The 19369-nt window shown below is 33.0% G+C and overlaps 2 protein-coding genes across 2 annotated transcripts; one reads left to right on the top strand and one right to left on the bottom strand.

Moving 5' to 3' along the window:
* Positions 1 to 103: 103 nt before the first annotated feature.
* On the bottom strand, positions 104 to 8787 carry LOC123673670 (dynein regulatory complex subunit 3-like). The gene is made up of 8 exons (XM_045608260.1): positions 8498 to 8787; positions 6416 to 6699; positions 5374 to 5546; positions 3190 to 3538; positions 2541 to 2861; positions 1804 to 2070; positions 757 to 896; positions 104 to 363 (listed from the first exon to the last, which is right to left on the bottom strand). The coding sequence occupies exons 1-8, from the start codon at positions 8718 to 8720 to the stop codon at positions 177 to 179; spliced, it is 1944 nt and encodes a 647-aa protein (XP_045464216.1). The 5' UTR covers positions 8721 to 8787; the 3' UTR covers positions 104 to 176.
* Positions 8788 to 14102: 5315 nt separating this feature from the next.
* Positions 14103 to 16963, top strand: LOC123673669 (mucolipin-3-like). Its single transcript, XM_045608258.1, has 2 exons — positions 14103 to 14255; positions 14357 to 16963. The coding sequence occupies exon 2, from the start codon at positions 14387 to 14389 to the stop codon at positions 16136 to 16138; it is 1752 nt and encodes a 583-aa protein (XP_045464214.1). The 5' UTR covers positions 14103 to 14255; positions 14357 to 14386; the 3' UTR covers positions 16139 to 16963.
* Positions 16964 to 19369: the final 2406 nt, after the last annotated feature.

Here is a 19369-nt window from a genome sequence, read left to right as displayed (position 1 = left end):
TTTAAGAACTACACAAAAAATTTAACTCAATCATTAACTGTTACAATACCTACAGCAACATTTCTCACTCTCCCATATTTTCATGATCATGAATTTTTCAATATTCGTCATTATATTTTATTGAAAAATGAAGAACATAAATCTTAAAACTATGCATATATGATTATCAAAATTCATCACTCGTTTTCCATGTTCTGTGTAAACAGCATATAGCTGGAGGTTCCCACTGGAACATCATCTGTAGGCAGCGAAAGCTCTGAATCACTCAGTAATTCGTGCAGTAATTGTTCGAATTCTCTATGCTGGACTTTCAGGAAATGCGTTATTTCTAAAATTTTATCACGATTCCTCGTTATTTCTTTCCTAGAAACATTTTGATATCAGGTTTTATATTCCATACAATGATGGTACCTGGGCTAGCCCGAGAGATGGCGTCGAAGGCTACTCAATTTTCGGAATAACCCAATCGTTCTACGACAAAGTCACCACGCTCTGCTATGAAGGGTGCATATGGCAGGGCACTGACGATTCCATCAGTATTCCCGAGAGGAGCCACATCATGAAAATTGTACTCGGATCTCTCAAGAAGCATCACCACGAGTGAAATTACTATACATATATAGATTGTTAATGTCAATGTTTTTCTATTCCGGCTCTCCTGGTTCATTGTGAAATCTTTCAGAAAGTTTATTAGGAGAACCGGTCAGAAAATAATCCTGATTTTTATAAAAAACAAATAAAAATCATTCAACATACGCGTTCATAACTTTTATCGTTTCCTGTAGCCATTCTCTTGCTCTTGAGACAAGTAAATCTTCCCTATTATCGACAAATAACAAGTGAACGTCTCTGGAACTAGCCAATGCATTCACCAGTGTTTCTCTGTCTTTAACGTACTGCAAATTAAAAATAATCATAAAATAGTAATTTACGTAACAAGTCCGGAAAATAGGGTTTTTTTGGACGAATAGACAAAATTCCAGGACGAGCGTAAGCGAGTCCTGGAAGTCTGTGAGTCCAAAAAAACCATTTTCGGGCGTGTTGCGTACAATATTATTTCGGCAACCATGTAAAATAACACTATCGCTGCTGCTTTCCATATTTTATTACGATTGCGATAAAAAAACATGCAAATTTTTGATAACTAATTTCATATGAACTGCCAGCCGTTATCTCGGTTGCTATGGATTCTATGATTCTTTTCCGGCCTAGTCCGGGAAGTACGTACTTTCCGTACTAGGCCGGGAAATGCTACTTTCTCAGAGAAAAAGCGTCCGGGAAGTGAGCACTTCCCGGACGGTTGCCGAAAAAATATATTTTGAGTCGCTCTGTCTTAGAGGCAGAAGTGTTATATCCAAGAGTTTCATTTTCTTCAACATGATTGAGTGAAACGATAACATCTGCAAGTATTTTGATCAAGATGTAATACAAAAATAAGATATATCAAATAGTGAAGCTTTTGACACATTAATGGTTTCAGATGGTCAAAATATGATGTGTTTAACCACAACACATATAATGAACTTGAATCCGGTTAGCGGGTTAGCCAATACAAAGTATTAACGCCAACTGTTCGAAAAAAGTCATAATAGCTACAAGCAATAAGAAAATAAGAAAAAGAACGTGTTAAAGGCCCAAGATAAGACAATGAAATGATTTGTATTAGGTTATTGCATACATTATGAAATTGGTACTAATACCATAGTATGCTTCAAATATAGCTTCAAATCTAAAGAACCAAAATGAAAGAATTGTCTCATGCTTCACTCGAGAAACATTGTCATATTTGACTCCGATACTCACAGGTCTCAATTTTGATGGTACTCTCTCCCTGGGTGTTGCCTCTGGCTCCATATCATTAATTTGAGATAGCTGATCTTTCTGGATCCCAATTTCGTCAACGGCATCGTTTAATACTTCAGTTTTATTTTTACCAGTTTTGGCAGCTTTGGCTTCAGCTTTCTTTCGAGCCTCTTCTTCCTCTTTTTTCTTCTTCAGTGCTTCGATTCTGTCCTTTTCTGCTTCCTCCTCTTCTAAAACCACTGTAGCGTAGTACGTCGGAGCAATTTGCTTGAAGAAATGTAACGATGATGAATAAGTTTCACTTCAATAGTGTAACAGTAAAATAATAAAAGGAACACCTTGATCAAGCTTCTAAGCAGAACTCATGGGTGCTTGTGGCCCGATTTTTTAAAAATTCAATGTCTATGTGTATAACTCTTTCTTGTGAACACGCTACAGGTCGTAATTTCAAAGATGGACTGAAAGATCCAGGCACTTCAATGTATGTGAAATGCTTACTGGCTTATTTCAAATGTTAGTATTGTTTTTTGTATACCTCTATGCCCTCAATAAGAAGAGCTGATCTGAAGACTCTAGTCAACGCTGGTAGTTTTAGGGTGCTCACATTAAACATAGCGATAAAAGGTACAAATGTAATATTATCCTAACTTTTGAAACAGGATAAATATTGAATAGTTTTTTGGATACTTTGCGCTACTTGATCCCTAAGGTTTTTCAGTTTTTTGGGTGTAACTAACTTGGAGATTGTCATTGAAGTCGGTCACAACTTCCCTCATTGTAACAAACATTCCCTGAGCATGTTCTACGAAATTGTTGATCATCTCTGTTAGAACCTGTTCGTAAGTTTCATTCAACTCCATTATTTGCTCATTAAATACTGCTTCTAGTTTCATCAAAGACTTCCATGTTGATTCAAAAATTTCTTCAAATTTATGTTTGAATTCTCTGATTATTTTTCTTGGTGATTCCCAATTATCTAGATCGTTGAACTGCCATCGAACATCTTTCAACTCATCGAATATTTTTGTTTTCTCTTCCAGAAAAGATTCCATAATGGCCTGAAATTTTCAAAATCAATGTAGTGTTATGGGCATGCACTCAATATCATTTTCCGTTGAACCCAGCAAACATTATTCGAAGATTTTAGCGTCTGTGAAATAATTACAAGATAATTCAAGATGTTTCTGAGATGTGATATGTGTGACATTGATCTAGGATTTTCGATAGCAGGAAAATATTTTTACATGTGTTTTAGAAGACAAAGTCTCATTAAATAATTTATCAGTTCTCTCTTAACACTTGAAAATGATGAAAAATGCTTTCGTCCCTTTGTCCTGACTTCAAAATTTAAACAGCTGCTCATTAGAACTCTAGCTTAACACTTACAATTCCTTCATCCTGATTCTGTTTCTGTATTGATTTGACGCTCTGGTTGAATTCATTGTAGTTATCATTTCTTATTGAATATTGTTCTTGACCCATCTTAAAAATATCTTTGCACAGACCAACAATATTTTCCTCGTAACTGACGTACAAGTTTGTAACGTCGCCCCCAATAAGCAAGAGAGCTGATCCTTCTGGGTCATTCTCGAAAAGAGAATCGAAAAATTTGCGTGTGTTCAAATATTCAACAAAGCTTTTGGCGTTCATCCGGCCTTCGTATTCTTCTCTTTCAAGATTGTATTTCGTTTCGAGTTCAACTTTTTCTTCTTCTAGCATCATGAGATAATCATCACTAAAACATATATTATATATTATTATTTATATTTGAATCATTATTATGTAACGAACTATACAGGGTCTACAGTTTCAAAATGGCTCAACATCAAGGGGAGATTATACAAGTGATTTGCAACAAAAAATGTCATATACATATACCACATGGTCGAAATGTTGGAGGTTATTCTTCAATTTTACATTTCTTGATTCCACGGAATTTATCACCTTTCTCCATAAAACCAATTATGTCTTATTCATTTCAGCATCCTCGTCGAATTTGATCATATAGTCCGAAAGAGCATTAAATTTGCCTTAATATGAGAAGTCATAAGTGGCAAAAGAGTTTTACTGACGAGTGTGGTGAAGTGGTGAATATAAATATTCTGAGGAGAGCGAAATAAGTCGTATCTCTCCAATCGTTTCATGAATGAAAAACTATAAATGAGATTATGAGAATATGTTTTCTTGGCAGTAAAAACTTCTCCATTTTGCAGGCTTTCGAACGACATATCAAGTTTTGTGCTAGCTACTTTCCTTCTGCTGTAATATCATAGCTAACGTGATGACAATGAAAAAGACGAAAATACTCGAACTTTCTTTTGCTCTATTTCGGAGCTAATTATGATTGGATATTGAAATAATTCTCATGGAAATACTTATTTCTATTAAACTCAATATTTCATCAATAAATTAATTAAATTCCAGTTATTTTCACTATTTATTTTTTATCTACAGGGTTATATTTTTTCTGGAAGGGTTTCCGCTTATTTCCTTCAGAACTATTTTTTGGTGAAGCACTGGTACTTCGAAAAAATATAAAAAGAAACTCCGGTCTAATACTCTTTGGTTTGTTGTAGTTTTGTCGTATTTGCTATCGATTTCGAGAAAAAGATTCAATTAGCTCTGTAGTAATCCTCAAGAAAATGCAAATTATTATAAACATCCAGTTAGTCACAAAATAAGCAACTTTTCAACTTAATATGCAGAAAAGGTCCAGTGCTTTTTTTAACACCACCTCAGATCGAATAATGTACAAGAAAACACTTCCTCCAAAACGTGAATTTTTAACAATTTTTTTCAGAATCCTTGTATGGTATTTTGTGCATAAATTGAAGCAATCATTCAATAAAATTAACGGAAAAAAACTGATTCGAAAAATATTGAATTGTACCTATGGCATGAGAGAAACTATTTAAAGTGAAAAAAATTCATCATTTTCATGAAATATCAAATATCTCGTAAACTGTGAGACTTTCATAAAAACGATTTTTTCACATCAGGTAGAGCGCATTCTGATCTACATTCTTTTTTCGTTTGAAGTGGTCTTTTTGGGACACCCGCGCCTGTATATCGTTTTTTCAATACGTCGTGTTGCTAGCAATAAAGGTTGCTTTACGCAGGCATCATGATACAGCGGTGTAAGAGTTCCCATACAAATGAATGCGAAATGCATAATGTCAATATTTAGAAAAATTGGTTAATATCTGAAATTAATTTATTATGATAGCATAAGTATTCGTCTGTTTGCCATCGAATATTATGCTACTGTCAATAATATTACTTATTGGTTCAGATAAGCAATAGGTATTTAATGATCAAACTTGCCGAAAAACTGTCTTAATTTGTGGTAACTCTTTGATAGTCCAAGAGATTACCGTTTTGATAATTATCTCCATTAGGTACTCCCGATATCTATGACCATGTCAACGCCATTACGATTACCAGTTCCTTTTTCCTAAATCTGTAGAAAATTAGTTTTCATTCTTATTTTCATATCCTGATGATGATAAATGGAATAATAATTGATACTGAATTCAAATGAAAGATATCAAGAAAGTAAAGATACTTAACTGGAATATGTCATCGCCAATTTGTCTCTCAATTTTTGTAATATATCGATATTCGTAGTATTCCAGATTAGGCAAGTAAGTCGCAACGTAATACTTGAAATCCTTCTCTGCGCAGCAAGAATTTTCGGCCATATTGAGAGATCGTAACTGAGGCAATCTTCTCAGATAGACAATCTGTGAAAGAAGGAATGTTATGCAGGAAAATACTCAGGGGACCAGATCAGATTGAATGAAAAGTTGGAATCCATACGGTTTAGATGGATGGTGAAGAATGTATGAAAATTTGAGGAAACTATATCGACTTGGAGTCAGGGTCTTTTGAGCGCTCATTCATTCATGCACTAATTAGGGCCACATTCATAATCGTTTTCCATGAGAAATCTTCATCACAAATGAAACGTCTTTCAAAAACCAATTTTGAGGTTAAATTAATCCTTTAAGTATCCTTCATCATGAAGTCCCGATAGCGACCCTTCACGGCAAGAAGAAGGATTTTTTTTGTTCACGTATGTTCCACAACTAATAGCCTTGGTCTCTTGTGTCAATTACCTTCATTTACTTTCACTCTATACACAAAATTTTCTCTTTTTTGTCAACAAATTCTCAATTTCTATATGAAATATTACCAAATGCAAACAATAATTCGCTAGTTCTCACGTAGTAGTTTGACACGAATAAAAAATAGATTTCTTTAACAGACGGTCACATTTTGATCATGAGACAGTTCTCACAGAAGGGAGACAAGAAAAAAATTTTGACCGGCCACATTTACAGAACCTCTAAGTAGTCGGATTTCGTCAACTTACGATCTTGACTGCGATATTTGACATACCTTACCCGGAATTTCTAGATTTTTTTGGCAACTATATATAATTATTGATTACGAATGAATGTTGATTTTGAACTTTTTTAACAGTTTTTTCATTGAATTTATAAAATCAAACTGTAAAGTTCATAAACACTTTTAAAAACGGTGGATGAACAAATAAATCTATCTGATTCAATTCCCCAAAATTGTAGAATATGAAGAATAATTTACTTACATCTTTCCAATCAGATATGAAGTTTTTACCTATGCTGAAGATTGTGAGTTGTTTTAGTTTATCCAAGTTTTCTATTTTACTAATTGCATTGTCAAACAAAGATAGCTTTCTCAGATTGATCAGGCTATCTAAATTTTCTATTTTGGTTATTTTATTGAAAGATAGATCCAACTCTATGAGTTGGGTGAGGCTTTCTAAATTCTCAATTTTTTCTATGTAATTGTTGTCCATTTTCAATGTTTTCAAATTTTTCATCATCCATATGTGATCAATTCGAAGTATATCTTGAAAACATACAATACATATTAGAGTATGAAGAGGTTTATCACATATAAAAATGATATATTCAAAAAAAATTTCAAGACATACCTAGGCATTCTGAGGAATTAATAACCAAAGGAAATTTCAATGAAAGAAGTCAGTATGTGAACTCCGAATTATTCAGTAGACATACCGTAAAGTGGGGCGAAGTCGGACGATTTTCAAATATTTTTGTGAATAACTTTCATAAACTGAGCAGAAAAATTCTGAAAAAAAATATTAAGATTTCATGATGCCCCCCAAATATAATCTGATTATTTCTTTATCCAGAAATTTTAGCTGATGGATGAAGACGGACACAAAAACATCTTTAGCTAAATTATCCCCAATGAGAACTTTTTTGCCCGATAATTTCTTGAAGTATGGCAGAAGAATTCGATCGAACCAATTCTCAAATGTTTCTGAATCGAACCAGCCAGACTTGGTCCGATTATAAACTGTTCCAATTGGTTCCAATTTGATCCCAACGTGGGTCCTTCGACCCACGTTGGATATAAATGCACTGATTTATAAACAACATATGGGGGCAATACAGCCCCTGACGCAGTTATAGCCATCATTATTGAAATTGAAAATTTACTCGAGTCTGTGATCCTTTCTATACGTTTTGAACCACGACGACTTAGGACTTTACTTCTTCCTGGATCATCTGTTAAATTGGTTTCATCGTAGTTTATTATGTGGCTTGCTGGAACCATATCAATGACTTTTTTTAAATTTTCGAAATAGTCTTTGAAAGTATCTTTTGTTATGCCTGCCTGTGCTCTTTTTATATTTTGGGCTAGTCTTTCTGTCAAGATTCTATTATGCCGTTTCATAAAATTATGAAACCAATCAATTCCGGGGTAGTTATCCTTGAATTGATCAATCTTCACCCCTTTTCTATCAAGAAAACTCTTTATTAAAAGATGAATGTCGCTTCTAGTGATTGGAAAACCCCATTCGGATAATGTGATTATTCCGTCGACCAATTTTTTTTCGTCTAACTCAGACAGTTTTGTTTGTCCTCCATGTTTTTTTGTTTTTATTCCTTTCACCTTATCATATAACGTTGACTTTGGTATACCGTAACACTCGGCAGCTTCTCTAAGTGTTTTTCGATGACTTTTAACATCGTTCACAGCCTTTTGTAAATTTTCATGGGTGTAATTCATGAATGAAATGCCAATTTTAGCCTTATATTGCTGGCCCATTCTGTCCGCCTTCACCCCTACAAAGGGAAATTTTTTAAATCTCTTCATTTATTATCAAAAAGGAATTGTTGAAAGAAGTAATTTTTATAGCTATTTCTTCTCGATTAATTCCTTAACAACTTAGAATATGTTTCATGCAAGCAATCTCCACTATTTCTAGTGTGCAAGAGTTTCTTTTTAAAATTTGTAAGAAGTGGATAAATGATTACATTCAATAAGACGTACCTGCAAGCTACGAGAATGATTATCTTCTTCAAACGATCTGCACAGCACCTTTGCTAGACTTGAAATAACCCGTTATATTCAAAACATTTTAATTTGATCTAACCGTATAACGTGACTTTGACGAAAACGACGGCAAGAACCGAGTGTCCGTTTTCACCCCTACTGTCCGACTTCGCCCCATTTTACGGTACTAAACTGTTACATGTACTTAAAAAAATATTTTCTAAAGTTATAGGTATGTATAGCCCCTAACAAAATTCAAAATAATTTTGTTGCCATTATTTTTTCGGAAAATGGAGAGGTGTGGGACTTTTTGATCTGGGTTATTGCTGATTACACTCACTACAAAACTCAATTCTTATTTCGGTAACTTTTTCGAAACTTATGCCATCCTCAAGCATTAGTCTTCCGATCTCACTTCCTTCCATTTGTTTATGTAAAATATCCTCTAGTAGTTTATTATTTATTATCCCTGGCAGATCGTCTTCGCAAATACGATTTTTGAGGAACTTTCCCCAATCCCTATATCCTTCATCTTCGCTGTCGCTCAAGGAATCAGTTGACATTTTTTTTAAACGATCCTTATGATAATATTGACATTAAGATGTTTTTAACATCTCAATTGACATATTCGTTGAAATGAAATATATTCAATGATCTATCAATTTCAAAAGCGAAATCAGTCATCAAGAAGATTTGAAATTTGAATCGATATTAAATGAGACCAACTCAATAATATTTTTTAGATCCCTGAACATAAACTCCAAAAATAATTAGGAGTTAATTTCTCTTCGATGCTGGGCAAATTTCGATGTTTTAGCACTACAACTTTTGAACCAGAGGAGATAGACAAAATCTGATACCCACTTCTTGATCTCTTTTTCTGAGAAACTAACAAGGGTAGTATCCATTTTTGGCCACCTTCTTTTGTTTTCGAGTTATAAGCGAAAATTGGAAAAATGGCGATATCGAAAAACATTTATATCTCCGCTAATACTGATGATAGAGCTCTGAAATTAAAACATTATACAGGCACTTTTTTACGTAGAATCCAGTGGCGTGCTCGTATTTCCTAAAGGGTTTTTAATTACGAAGCTATGACCCAAAGTTATGTTTTTTCAAATGGGAACACTAGATTTTTGTGTCATTTTCTGAAAGCTTGATTTTTCCTGATTTCAAAAATATATAACATCGTATGATTCGGATCAATATAAATATAATAGAAAATGACCAAAAACCTTTTTTCACCTAAGAGTCTCAATATTTCTATGGTTTCAACTGTTGATGAGCCTTTCTATAACAAGAGCAGTGTCCTTCCGTCAATCTGATTATTTCTATGCTTTTCACTTATTTCTACAAAATTCGAATGTATATTTATTTTATACAAATAGTTTCGAAAAGATAAACGAACTTGGAAAAAGTTTTCTAGGTAGCTTGAACACAGTTTCAAATATTCATCTATTGAACTATCGAGAAGAGGTGTCGACTGTGCATTGTGCAATTGTTGTCATTATTAGGTTAAATATTATTTCTTGTGTTAAATTGTTGAGTTCAATCATATATGCATTGTTTCATATGCTGTTTAAAATGGATTGGTACTTGTGCCTATTGATTCTGGAGACCTATGTCAATAATCTCCTGATACATGCATCTCAATACAACTCTTTCGATTGAAAAATTCGATCTTGTGGTTTCTCCGTTATTTCCAAATCAATTTTTAGATAAAAATTTTATAAAACATTTCTAGATTCGAATTTTGTAGAAATAAGTGAAAAGCATGGAAATAATCAGATTGACGGAAGGACACTGCTCTTGTTATAGAAAGCTCAATTTTTCTGTGTTCATCAACAGTTGAAACCATAGAAATATTGAGACTCTTAGGTGAAAAAAGGTTTTTGGTCATTTTCTATTATTTATATTGATCCGAATCATACGATGTTATATATTTTTTAAATCAGGAAAAATCAAGCTTTCAGAAAATGACACAAAAATCTAGTGTTCCCATTTGAAAAAACATAACTTTGGGTCATAGCTTCGTAATTAAAAACCCTTTTGGAAATACGAGCACGCCACTGGATTCTACGTAAAAAAGTGCCTGTATAATGTTTTAATTTCAGAGCTCTATCATCAGTATTAGCGGAGATATAAATGTTTTTCGATATCGCCATTTTTCCAATTTTCGCTTATAACTCGAAAACAAAAGAAGGTGGCCAAAAATGGATACTACCCTTGTTAGTTTCTCAGAAAAAGAGATCAAGAAGTGGGTATCAGATTTTGTCTATCTCCTCTGGTTCAAAAGTTGTAGTGCTAAAACATCGAAATTTGCCCACCCTGTACAGTGCATCCCATTTTGGGTGAGACAGTCAAGTTTCTCGCTTGTTATTTAAGATAAAGCCTTGCGGTTTTCACGTTCCTGTCCTACTTTTTTGTGAAACTCAAGTTGGTCTAATCAGATTTTGCATAACTGTTTCCGTTCAAGAGATACAGGGTGATTTTGGAAATTGATACTTTTCGGACCCCTCCTTTATCTCCGAAGTTATTAGAAATAATGCTGAGGTAAAAACTACGTCTGAATCAGAATTCTGCGTAGAATCCAGTGGCGTACTCAAATTTTTTTTCGGGGTATGGTTTTGAAGATTCAACACAAACCTATATTTTTTTTAATGGAACACCATGTTTATCATTACTTCGTTGAATTCGTTATTTTTTTCCATTCAAAATGATATATGATACTATGTAGGTAGGATGTTCAGAAATGTTAAAAAAAAACACTAAAACATCAAATAATGATGATTTTTTGTAAATAGGCCATGAATTTCCTAAGTTTCAATAAGACGATTATTACTTCTGATTTTTAAAAGTAGTAGGTCGTTGATGATACAAACATTCTTGTTGTCATTATGGCTACTATGCATTTGGGAGCATTGTTTTATCAAGTAGGCATTGGAGAGAAAAAACCAATCTGATTTAACTGTCATCGCTATGAATTTTTGTTATTATTATTGATTCTTTTTTTATATGGGAAATCCATTGCCCATTTACAAGAAATCATCATTATTTGATGTTTTAGTGTTTTTTTTAACATTTCTGAACATCCTACCTACATAGTATCATATATCATTTTGAAGGGAAAAAAATAACGAATTCAACGAAGTAATGATATACATGGTGTTCCATTAAAAAAATATTGGTTTGTGATGAATCTTCAAAACCATACCCCGAACAAAAAATTTGATTACGCCACTGGATTCTACGCAGAATTCTGATTCAGACGTAGTTTTTACCTCAGCATTATTTCTGATAACTTCGGAGATAAAGGAGGGGTTCGAAAAGTATCAATTTCCAAAATCGCCCTGTATCTCTTGAACGGAAACAGTTATGCAAAATCTGATTAGACCAACTTGAGTTTCACAAAAAAGTAGGAACGTGAAAACCACAAGGCTCTATCTTAAATAACAAGCGAGAAACCTAGCTGTCTCACCCAAAATGGGATGCACTGTACAACAAAAACATTATTTTGTCATGCTTGAAATGAAATATGAATTAAGTCTATCACAACGAATTTTTTTTTATATTATTGAGATTTGAGAAGAAATATTATGATTCACCAACTATGTAACTTAATTGTATCAATTGAATAGTTGCTATATTGACGCTATATTAAAAAACTCAGTCAGAGTAATAAATATATGTTTATCACTCTGTGATAAACAGAAACTGAAGCTCAATATATCGAATATTAAAATTGTCTTTCTTGTTGAATTTAATTCTACTACATCTCACAGATATCTTATTGATGAGTAGTATAGTTGCGACAAGCGTGGTGGCGTTTTTGATAGGCTAATAAGCCTAAATTAAGATGTATAGAAAACCTGGTGTGTCTACTTAAACCTGTAAAACTTTCAGACAAAACGGGAGATTTTTCAGATATACAGGGTGTTTCCTAAACATGCGGCAAAAATTCAGGGGGTTGTTCCTTGGACTATTCTAAGAATATTTTGTCCTTTGATGATTTTTGAAAAACCTATTTGTTTCGAAGATATAGGGGAAACAAAATTTCAGATAATAACATTTTATTATGAAAAATTACATGAAAATTCAACTCAACCTACAAAAACTGTTGAAAATGACCACCTCTAGCCAGCATACAAGCATCCAATCTTCTCCTCATTGACTGCCGAACCCTTTCAAAAACACCAGGATCATTTCTTATTAAGTTACACCCAGCAATGATCCGATTTTGCAAGTCTTCCACATTTTCTACTGGAGTGGTATAAACTAATGATTTTAGATTTTTAGTCAAAAAACTGGCCGTTTTTAGTAATTGGAATGTTGTTAAACAAATTTAAAAATAAATTGTACCTACTTAGTAAACACAGTGCGGTACGCATTTTTATTTAAACTATTATTAATTTTAAAAATATGAAAAATGTTGTTCGCCCTGTATCTTCGAAACAAAGAGGTTTTTCAAAAATCATCCAAGGACAAAACATGCTTAAAATAGTCCAAGGAACAACCCCCTGAATTTTTGCCGCATGTTTAGGAAACACCCTGTATACCTACTTGATTTCAAGGGATCGCGGTCTGTTTCAGATGGCGCATACATCGTTTGCATTTGACATTTCTCTCAATTCTCGACTCTCGTGAATCAAGGGCGTAGATCTTTTTTTCTTGGGGGGATAATTGAAAAAAAAAATTCTGACGACAACTTTTACTCATATCTGTAATGTTAGAAAAAGAAGTTTGATAACGAAGTTTGAACCAAATTACTCGAAATAATTGTTTTTATAACTAATTCGGTTTGTTCTTACCTTATACTGGGTGCTCTCAAATTAGAGTTACGAAGGAAAATGAGAAATTACTTGGATAATTTTGAGAAAAAAAACTTCATGAATATGAGCCCACAAAAGCTTTGCTTTCAATATACAGGTTGTTTCTAGTGTGTTGTACTTATTGTGATGCTTATATCAGTTTATCAAATATTTATTAATTTTCGCTACAGATTGGGTAAATAAATACCAAAACTTAGAATTAAGGCATTCATTAGAGCTTGCTAGCTGGATCTTTATAATAATTTGGATTTTCCTGAGGATTACTAGAGATTTTTTCTCGAAATCGATAGCAGATACGACAAAACTATAACAAACCAAAAAGTGTAGTACTGGACCAGAGTTTTTTTCTACATTTTTCTAAACTAACAGCCATTCACCAAAATATAGTTTTGGAGGAAGGAAGCAGGCATCTTTCCAGAAAAAATATCACCCTGTAGATTTGCATTCAAAATTAGCATATCACATGGTGAAAACTTTGAACGGGCCAATTCAAATTGAATATCTTGTGAAGGGAAGGTTATACGAGATAAAACATAAACTTTAACACATGTATCTCAAAACAAAATGTTTGGGGACTCATGTTATGGGACTTTTTTTCTTAAAATGCTCCGAAAATCTGTCATTTTCATTTGTATCTCCAATTTAGGAACACCGTGTAATTACCCCCAGTATCACCCCATTTCTACGCTCTTGTCGTGAATTCGAATTAATTCGAGCTAATGTCATTTAGCTCTACAAAAATTCGAATTAATTCGCACTGATGCAGCCAGTCGAATACGCTATATGTTTAATTAATAGCGTATTCGACTGGCTGCACCAGTGCGAATCAATTCGAATTTTTGTAGAGCTAAATGACAGAATCAGTTCGAATTAATTCGAACTAGTGCAGCCAGTCACTATAATGAGTAGTGATTTGTGCTGCCATCTTTCGGCGGATGGAGGAATATACTAATTTCAAGTTCTAGAAATAATATATTTATAATTAACAATCATACAGAATCTCTAACAGTAGAGTGTAATTTGCTAATTTCACGATGCGAAAAGTGAAGAAATAAATATATTATTTATCAAAAAAAGTTCAATATCTATGTTCTTGTCTCACAGAGATGACTGATGAATATGACGTTGATCAGTTGTTCGACCTTTATTGAACGTCAAAATTTACACTTTCAATAACAACTAACAAGACAGTCAGTAGTCAGTCAAATCTCTTTGTTAAACATATTCCATAATCATATAAGTAAAATAAGAGGAGTTTCCTAGTAACATGTAAGATAAATATTTTATTGCATTATGTTCTATTTCTTCATAATTAATTTCAAAGTTATAACTATATATATTATTAAAAAAAATAAAAAAAACTATTTTAGTTAAATCAAGTGTCTAAATTTGTGGAACTCATGGATCGAGTTATCATGGAAAGTCAATCAAACGATGAGAGCTGGGTAACTGAGAACAGTGAGAACACCTGTACCCATACTACTTCAACTCCATACTTCATAGTACCAGAAGAACGCTTAAGAAGAAAGCTACAGTTTCACTTCATGAATCCTATAGAAAAATGGAAAGCTAAAAGAAGATTTCCCTACAAGTTTATGGTACAGCTGGTCAAAATTTTTCTGGTAACTTTGCAACTATCGTTATATTCTTATTCAAGGTATCATTATGTTAATTACACATTTGATAACCGTGTAACATTCTCCCATCTATTTCTGAAAGGCTGGGATGCAACTAGAGAAATCAATACTTATCCTCCTACAGCTGGACCTTTGGCTATATATGTTAAAGATGATTTTTATTCCACAATAGAATTTGCAGTTGAAGGTTACGCCAATTTAAGTGAAGCAATTGGGTCGTATTCATATACCAACGAAGATAATTCAAGGCCTGATATGGTTTTTTGTTTATATAGTTATAAAGAGGGGGATATTTTTGGTTTTAACGAATCTTATGTTTTCAATTCAGAAATTGTAGAAACTTGCAAAAATTTATCACAGAGTGGGTACAGCAATTTCAAAGCCAACAAATTTTTTGAGAAAAATGAAATTAATTTTTCAGCTCTAGTTAGAGCAGAATTGAAATTTTCACTGAAAACTGTCAACTTCAAATCAGCAGGTAGAATTTCACCTCCTAATTGTTACCAGTTCGACATAGTTATCTTATTTGATAATGAAGACCACGATGGACAACTGGTGGTTACTCTTGATGCGGAACCAACCAGATTAAAATGTAAAGGTGATGTTGAATATGTTATAGGAAATGAAATAAGCTCGATATTACGTAGTTTGCTTAATTATTTTGTCATTTTTATCTGTTTTGCTTCTCTACTTCTTTGTGCTAGAGCTCTCTGGAGAGCCATACAGTTGCGACAAATAACAGAAAATTTTTTCATTTCCACTTTCAATAAACCCCTGAGTAGCAACGATAGAGGTAAATTTGTGAATTGGTGGTATTTAATGATAATTGTGAATGACGTTTTAATTATTGTTGGTTCCTCTATTCAACAACAAATTGAGAGTGATGAATTTAGCTCAGATCAGTGGAATGTTTGCAGTGTTTTCTTGGGTTCAGGAAATTTATTGGTTTGGTTTGGGGTATTGAGATATTTGGGATTCTTCAAAACATACAATGTCGTCATTTTAACTTTACAAAAAGCTGCCCCTCAAGTAGCAAGGTTTTTAATATGTGCTATTCTTATATATGCTGGATTTCTATTTTGTGGATGGCTAGTATTAGGACCTTATCATCTGAAGTTCAAATCATTATCTACAACTTCAGAATGTTTATTTGCTTTAATTAATGGGGATGATATGTTCGCAACTTTCTCTGTGTTGAGTACAAAATCAAGCTTATTATGGTGGTTTTCCAGAATTTATCTTTACACATTTATCTCTTTGTATATTTATATTATACTCAGTTTATTTATTTCTGTTATCATGGATGCTTATGAAACAATCAAACAATATTATGAAGAAGGTTTTCCTAAGAGTGATTTACAAATTTTTATTGGGGAAACTAATTTAGACGATCTATCAAGTGGTCTCTATAGAACAGGATCTACAGAGAGCTTAGGGGGTTTAGTAAAAGATTTCTTCTGTTGTTTTAAAAGCACAAAGAACTATACATCAATTCCATCTCCTGAAAATAGTTGATCTATTTAATTATAACTATATTGAGATTTGTTCTACTGAGAACCAAAGAGAGATTAAATAAACCGCCATGTTTTGTTTTTATTTGTAAGTGTATTTTATGCATTGAAGTGATTTTTACCATATAAATTTTGTCTCAGGTATAATAAGAAGTTATAAAAGAAGAGGTTTAAATAATGAATTAATCAATTGAATGTGTTTTTTATGCAATTTTATCCTTATTTTGTAGTAATTTTGTATATAATCAATAGAACGATTCAATTGTTAATGATCTATATAGGCTACAGAAAAAATTCAGTGAAGTCCAGTAAACATCAAAGTCTCAAAAACTACTTTTGATAGAAAATGCTTTATTTTGAGATTTTATGCATCTGATTTTATATTTTCGATAACTTTCTTATCACATATTTGGTTTCCTCTGAGACTTATAATTTCTTGAAATAACTGATTTTTTAAGGTGTATATTTTTCCTAACTATCATCATTCTGGATCAATAAGGCTGAATAAGTACAAATTGTACAGTGATTGAGTAATTAATTGATGTTGAGGATATTAGGTTTAGTCATATCTTCAGTTATTCTTCCATTGTGAATCTATACACTAGACTACTCTTACCAAATTATTATTTTTGAATTGATTTATAGTTAAGTGAATATTTTTTTGTTGGATGCTATGCACTAGTTGAGTTACCCACATATATTTCATGTTGATTTTGTTTAAAAACTGATATATCCTTTCATTATAGTACAGACAAAGTAAAGTACATTATGTAAATTGATGTATATATTAGTTTATAATAATTAATAAATATTTATAACAAAAAACTAATTTACGTTTTTTATATGTATATCACCATATAAAGTCCTCAATCATTTATAGTGATCAAAGTAGAGAACAAGGTTTTTTTTTAATAATTTTTATATGTAGTCTACAGTTTCCATCTAGTAGGTATCATCATAAAAAATTTTTATTGAATATAATTGACCTTTGGAATCATCAAATGGAAATATTGTACGTACTCATCATAAAAGTAGCAATATAGGGTGGGGGGTAAGTCAAGTCAAGTACTTGAATCATTTCGAGCTACTTGATTTTTAGCAGTTTAGCATTGTGTAGTGTGACATCCATAAAAAAATGATGAAACGAGAAGGAACCTTGCAAAGAACACTTCTATTTATTAAATTTATTGTATAAAAAAACCGAAAATATCAACTTCTTTGAAATAGAAAAATAAATTAAATCACTATAAATCATAACAAAATATAATAAAAAAAAGTTTCTTAACGTTGAGAAACCTCCAGGATTGTTTGATTTCATAATTTTCCATCCAGGATCTAAGACATATAAAGCATCTTATAGATTTGTTGCCTAACTTATTGCTGGTTCTGGTAACTGTAAGAGCAGCTCTGGAAAATTGACTTTCAACAGGAGCTGAAGATGCTGGCGTTGAAGAAAAATCCTTGGCCATGTTTGGAAAGATATTTCTCAAACTACCAAAATCTACCAATAGATTTAATAGAAATGTGAGAAAATTACTAATAAAGTCACATTGGCGAATGCATCAATTTCTCGGAGCTCGAGGAATCCCCTTATTTAGTCTAAGCGCGCACGAGATTGAAGAAATATATGGCGTGCGACGCGTGCTTTTCAAGCTCAAGTAATATCAAGTAACTTGATATCAAGTCAAGCAATAAATACTTATATAAAGTCGAGCTCAAGTATGTAATTTTTCACGAGCTTGATTTTCAAGTCAATTAGTAGGTATAGTTGGTTAAAATGCCAAGCTGAATGATGATGAATCCCCACATGCGATATATAATTGCTGCATGAATAGCTTACCTGAGTTATCGACAATTTTATTGGACCACGAACAAAATAATCTGTAGAGTGAATAATTTTAACGATGAACATTGAACACTCCTTAATTTGCATGCGCCTCACGATTATTAGATTATTTGATTTTGGTTGATAACTTCATAGAATAGATGAAATGAACATTTATTTTTAGTTTTGAAAATGTCAATTCAAACAAATAAGGAAAGCTACACTGACATGAAATCAGGAGCTTTCGAGCGCTCGTCATTATGGCGCCAATTGCACTTTTAACTTCATTCATTGACAACATGGGTTTAAATTAGCGAATGAATGAACGAGTATTTGAAAGCTTCTGACTTCATGTCAGTTCTTTTTTTTTTCATATGATGCTATATGATATGAGATTCCATCATCATAAACGAATGATCTTCCTCACTGAAATCTTTTCAGACTTTTACAACTTCTGGTTATACACCGAAAACAGACTACTATACTTCATTATTTCGAATGGCACACGTAGTACCTATATTATTGCATGATTGAACAGCTCATAAAGGGTGTTTTTTTCGAAGTATATAACTTGAAGTTGGCATTACTGTTCAAGATGGCGACCGATTTAACAGCTGTCAAGTGATTTATTCTCAGTTTGGTTTGGCAATTCATCATGAATAGACTCACGCCTGAACAACGCTTGCAAATAGTGCAATTTTATTTCGAAAATAATAGTTCTGTCCGGAATACGTATAGCGCACTATGTCCATTTTATTTTGTTTAGCGATGAAGCGCACTTCTGGTTGAATGGCTACGTCAACAAACAAAACTGCCGCATTTGAAGTGAACTGTTTGGTGCGCTTCATGGGCTGATGGAATCATTGGTCCGTACTTCTTCAAAAACGATGATGGTCAGAACGTTACAGTCAATGGTGATTGGTATAGAGCCATGATTACTAACTTTTGCATTCCTGAATTGAACAACCATGATGTCCAGGAGCTGTGGTTCCAACAAGACGGCGCGGCGCAACATGTCACACAGCTCGTGCCACAATCGATTTATTGAAAGACACGTTTGGTGTCCGCCTAATTTCACGTTTGGGACCTATGAATTGGCCTCCAAGATCTTGATGTGATTTAACACCGCTAGACTACTTTCTTTGGGGCTATGTAAAGTCATTGGTCTATGCGGATAAGCCACAAACCCTTGACCATTTTTAAGACAACATTCGCCGTGTTATTGCCGATATACGGCCACAAATGATGGAAAAGTAATCGAAAATTGGACGTCCAGATTGGACTACATCCGAGCCAGCCGTGGCGGTCATATGCCAAAAATCATATTTAAAATGTAATGTAATGCCACAAGATTATCTTGCGGATAAATAAAATTCATGTCAATCGATTAATCCATCTTTGTTTTATTGC

The sequence above is a fragment of the Harmonia axyridis genome, chromosome 2 (genome assembly GCF_914767665.1).
Source record: "Harmonia axyridis chromosome 2, icHarAxyr1.1, whole genome shotgun sequence".
NCBI lineage: Eukaryota > Metazoa > Arthropoda > Insecta > Coleoptera > Coccinellidae > Harmonia > Harmonia axyridis.
Note: the sequence above shows the minus strand (reverse complement) of the source record. Positions and strands in the feature narration are given on the sequence as shown.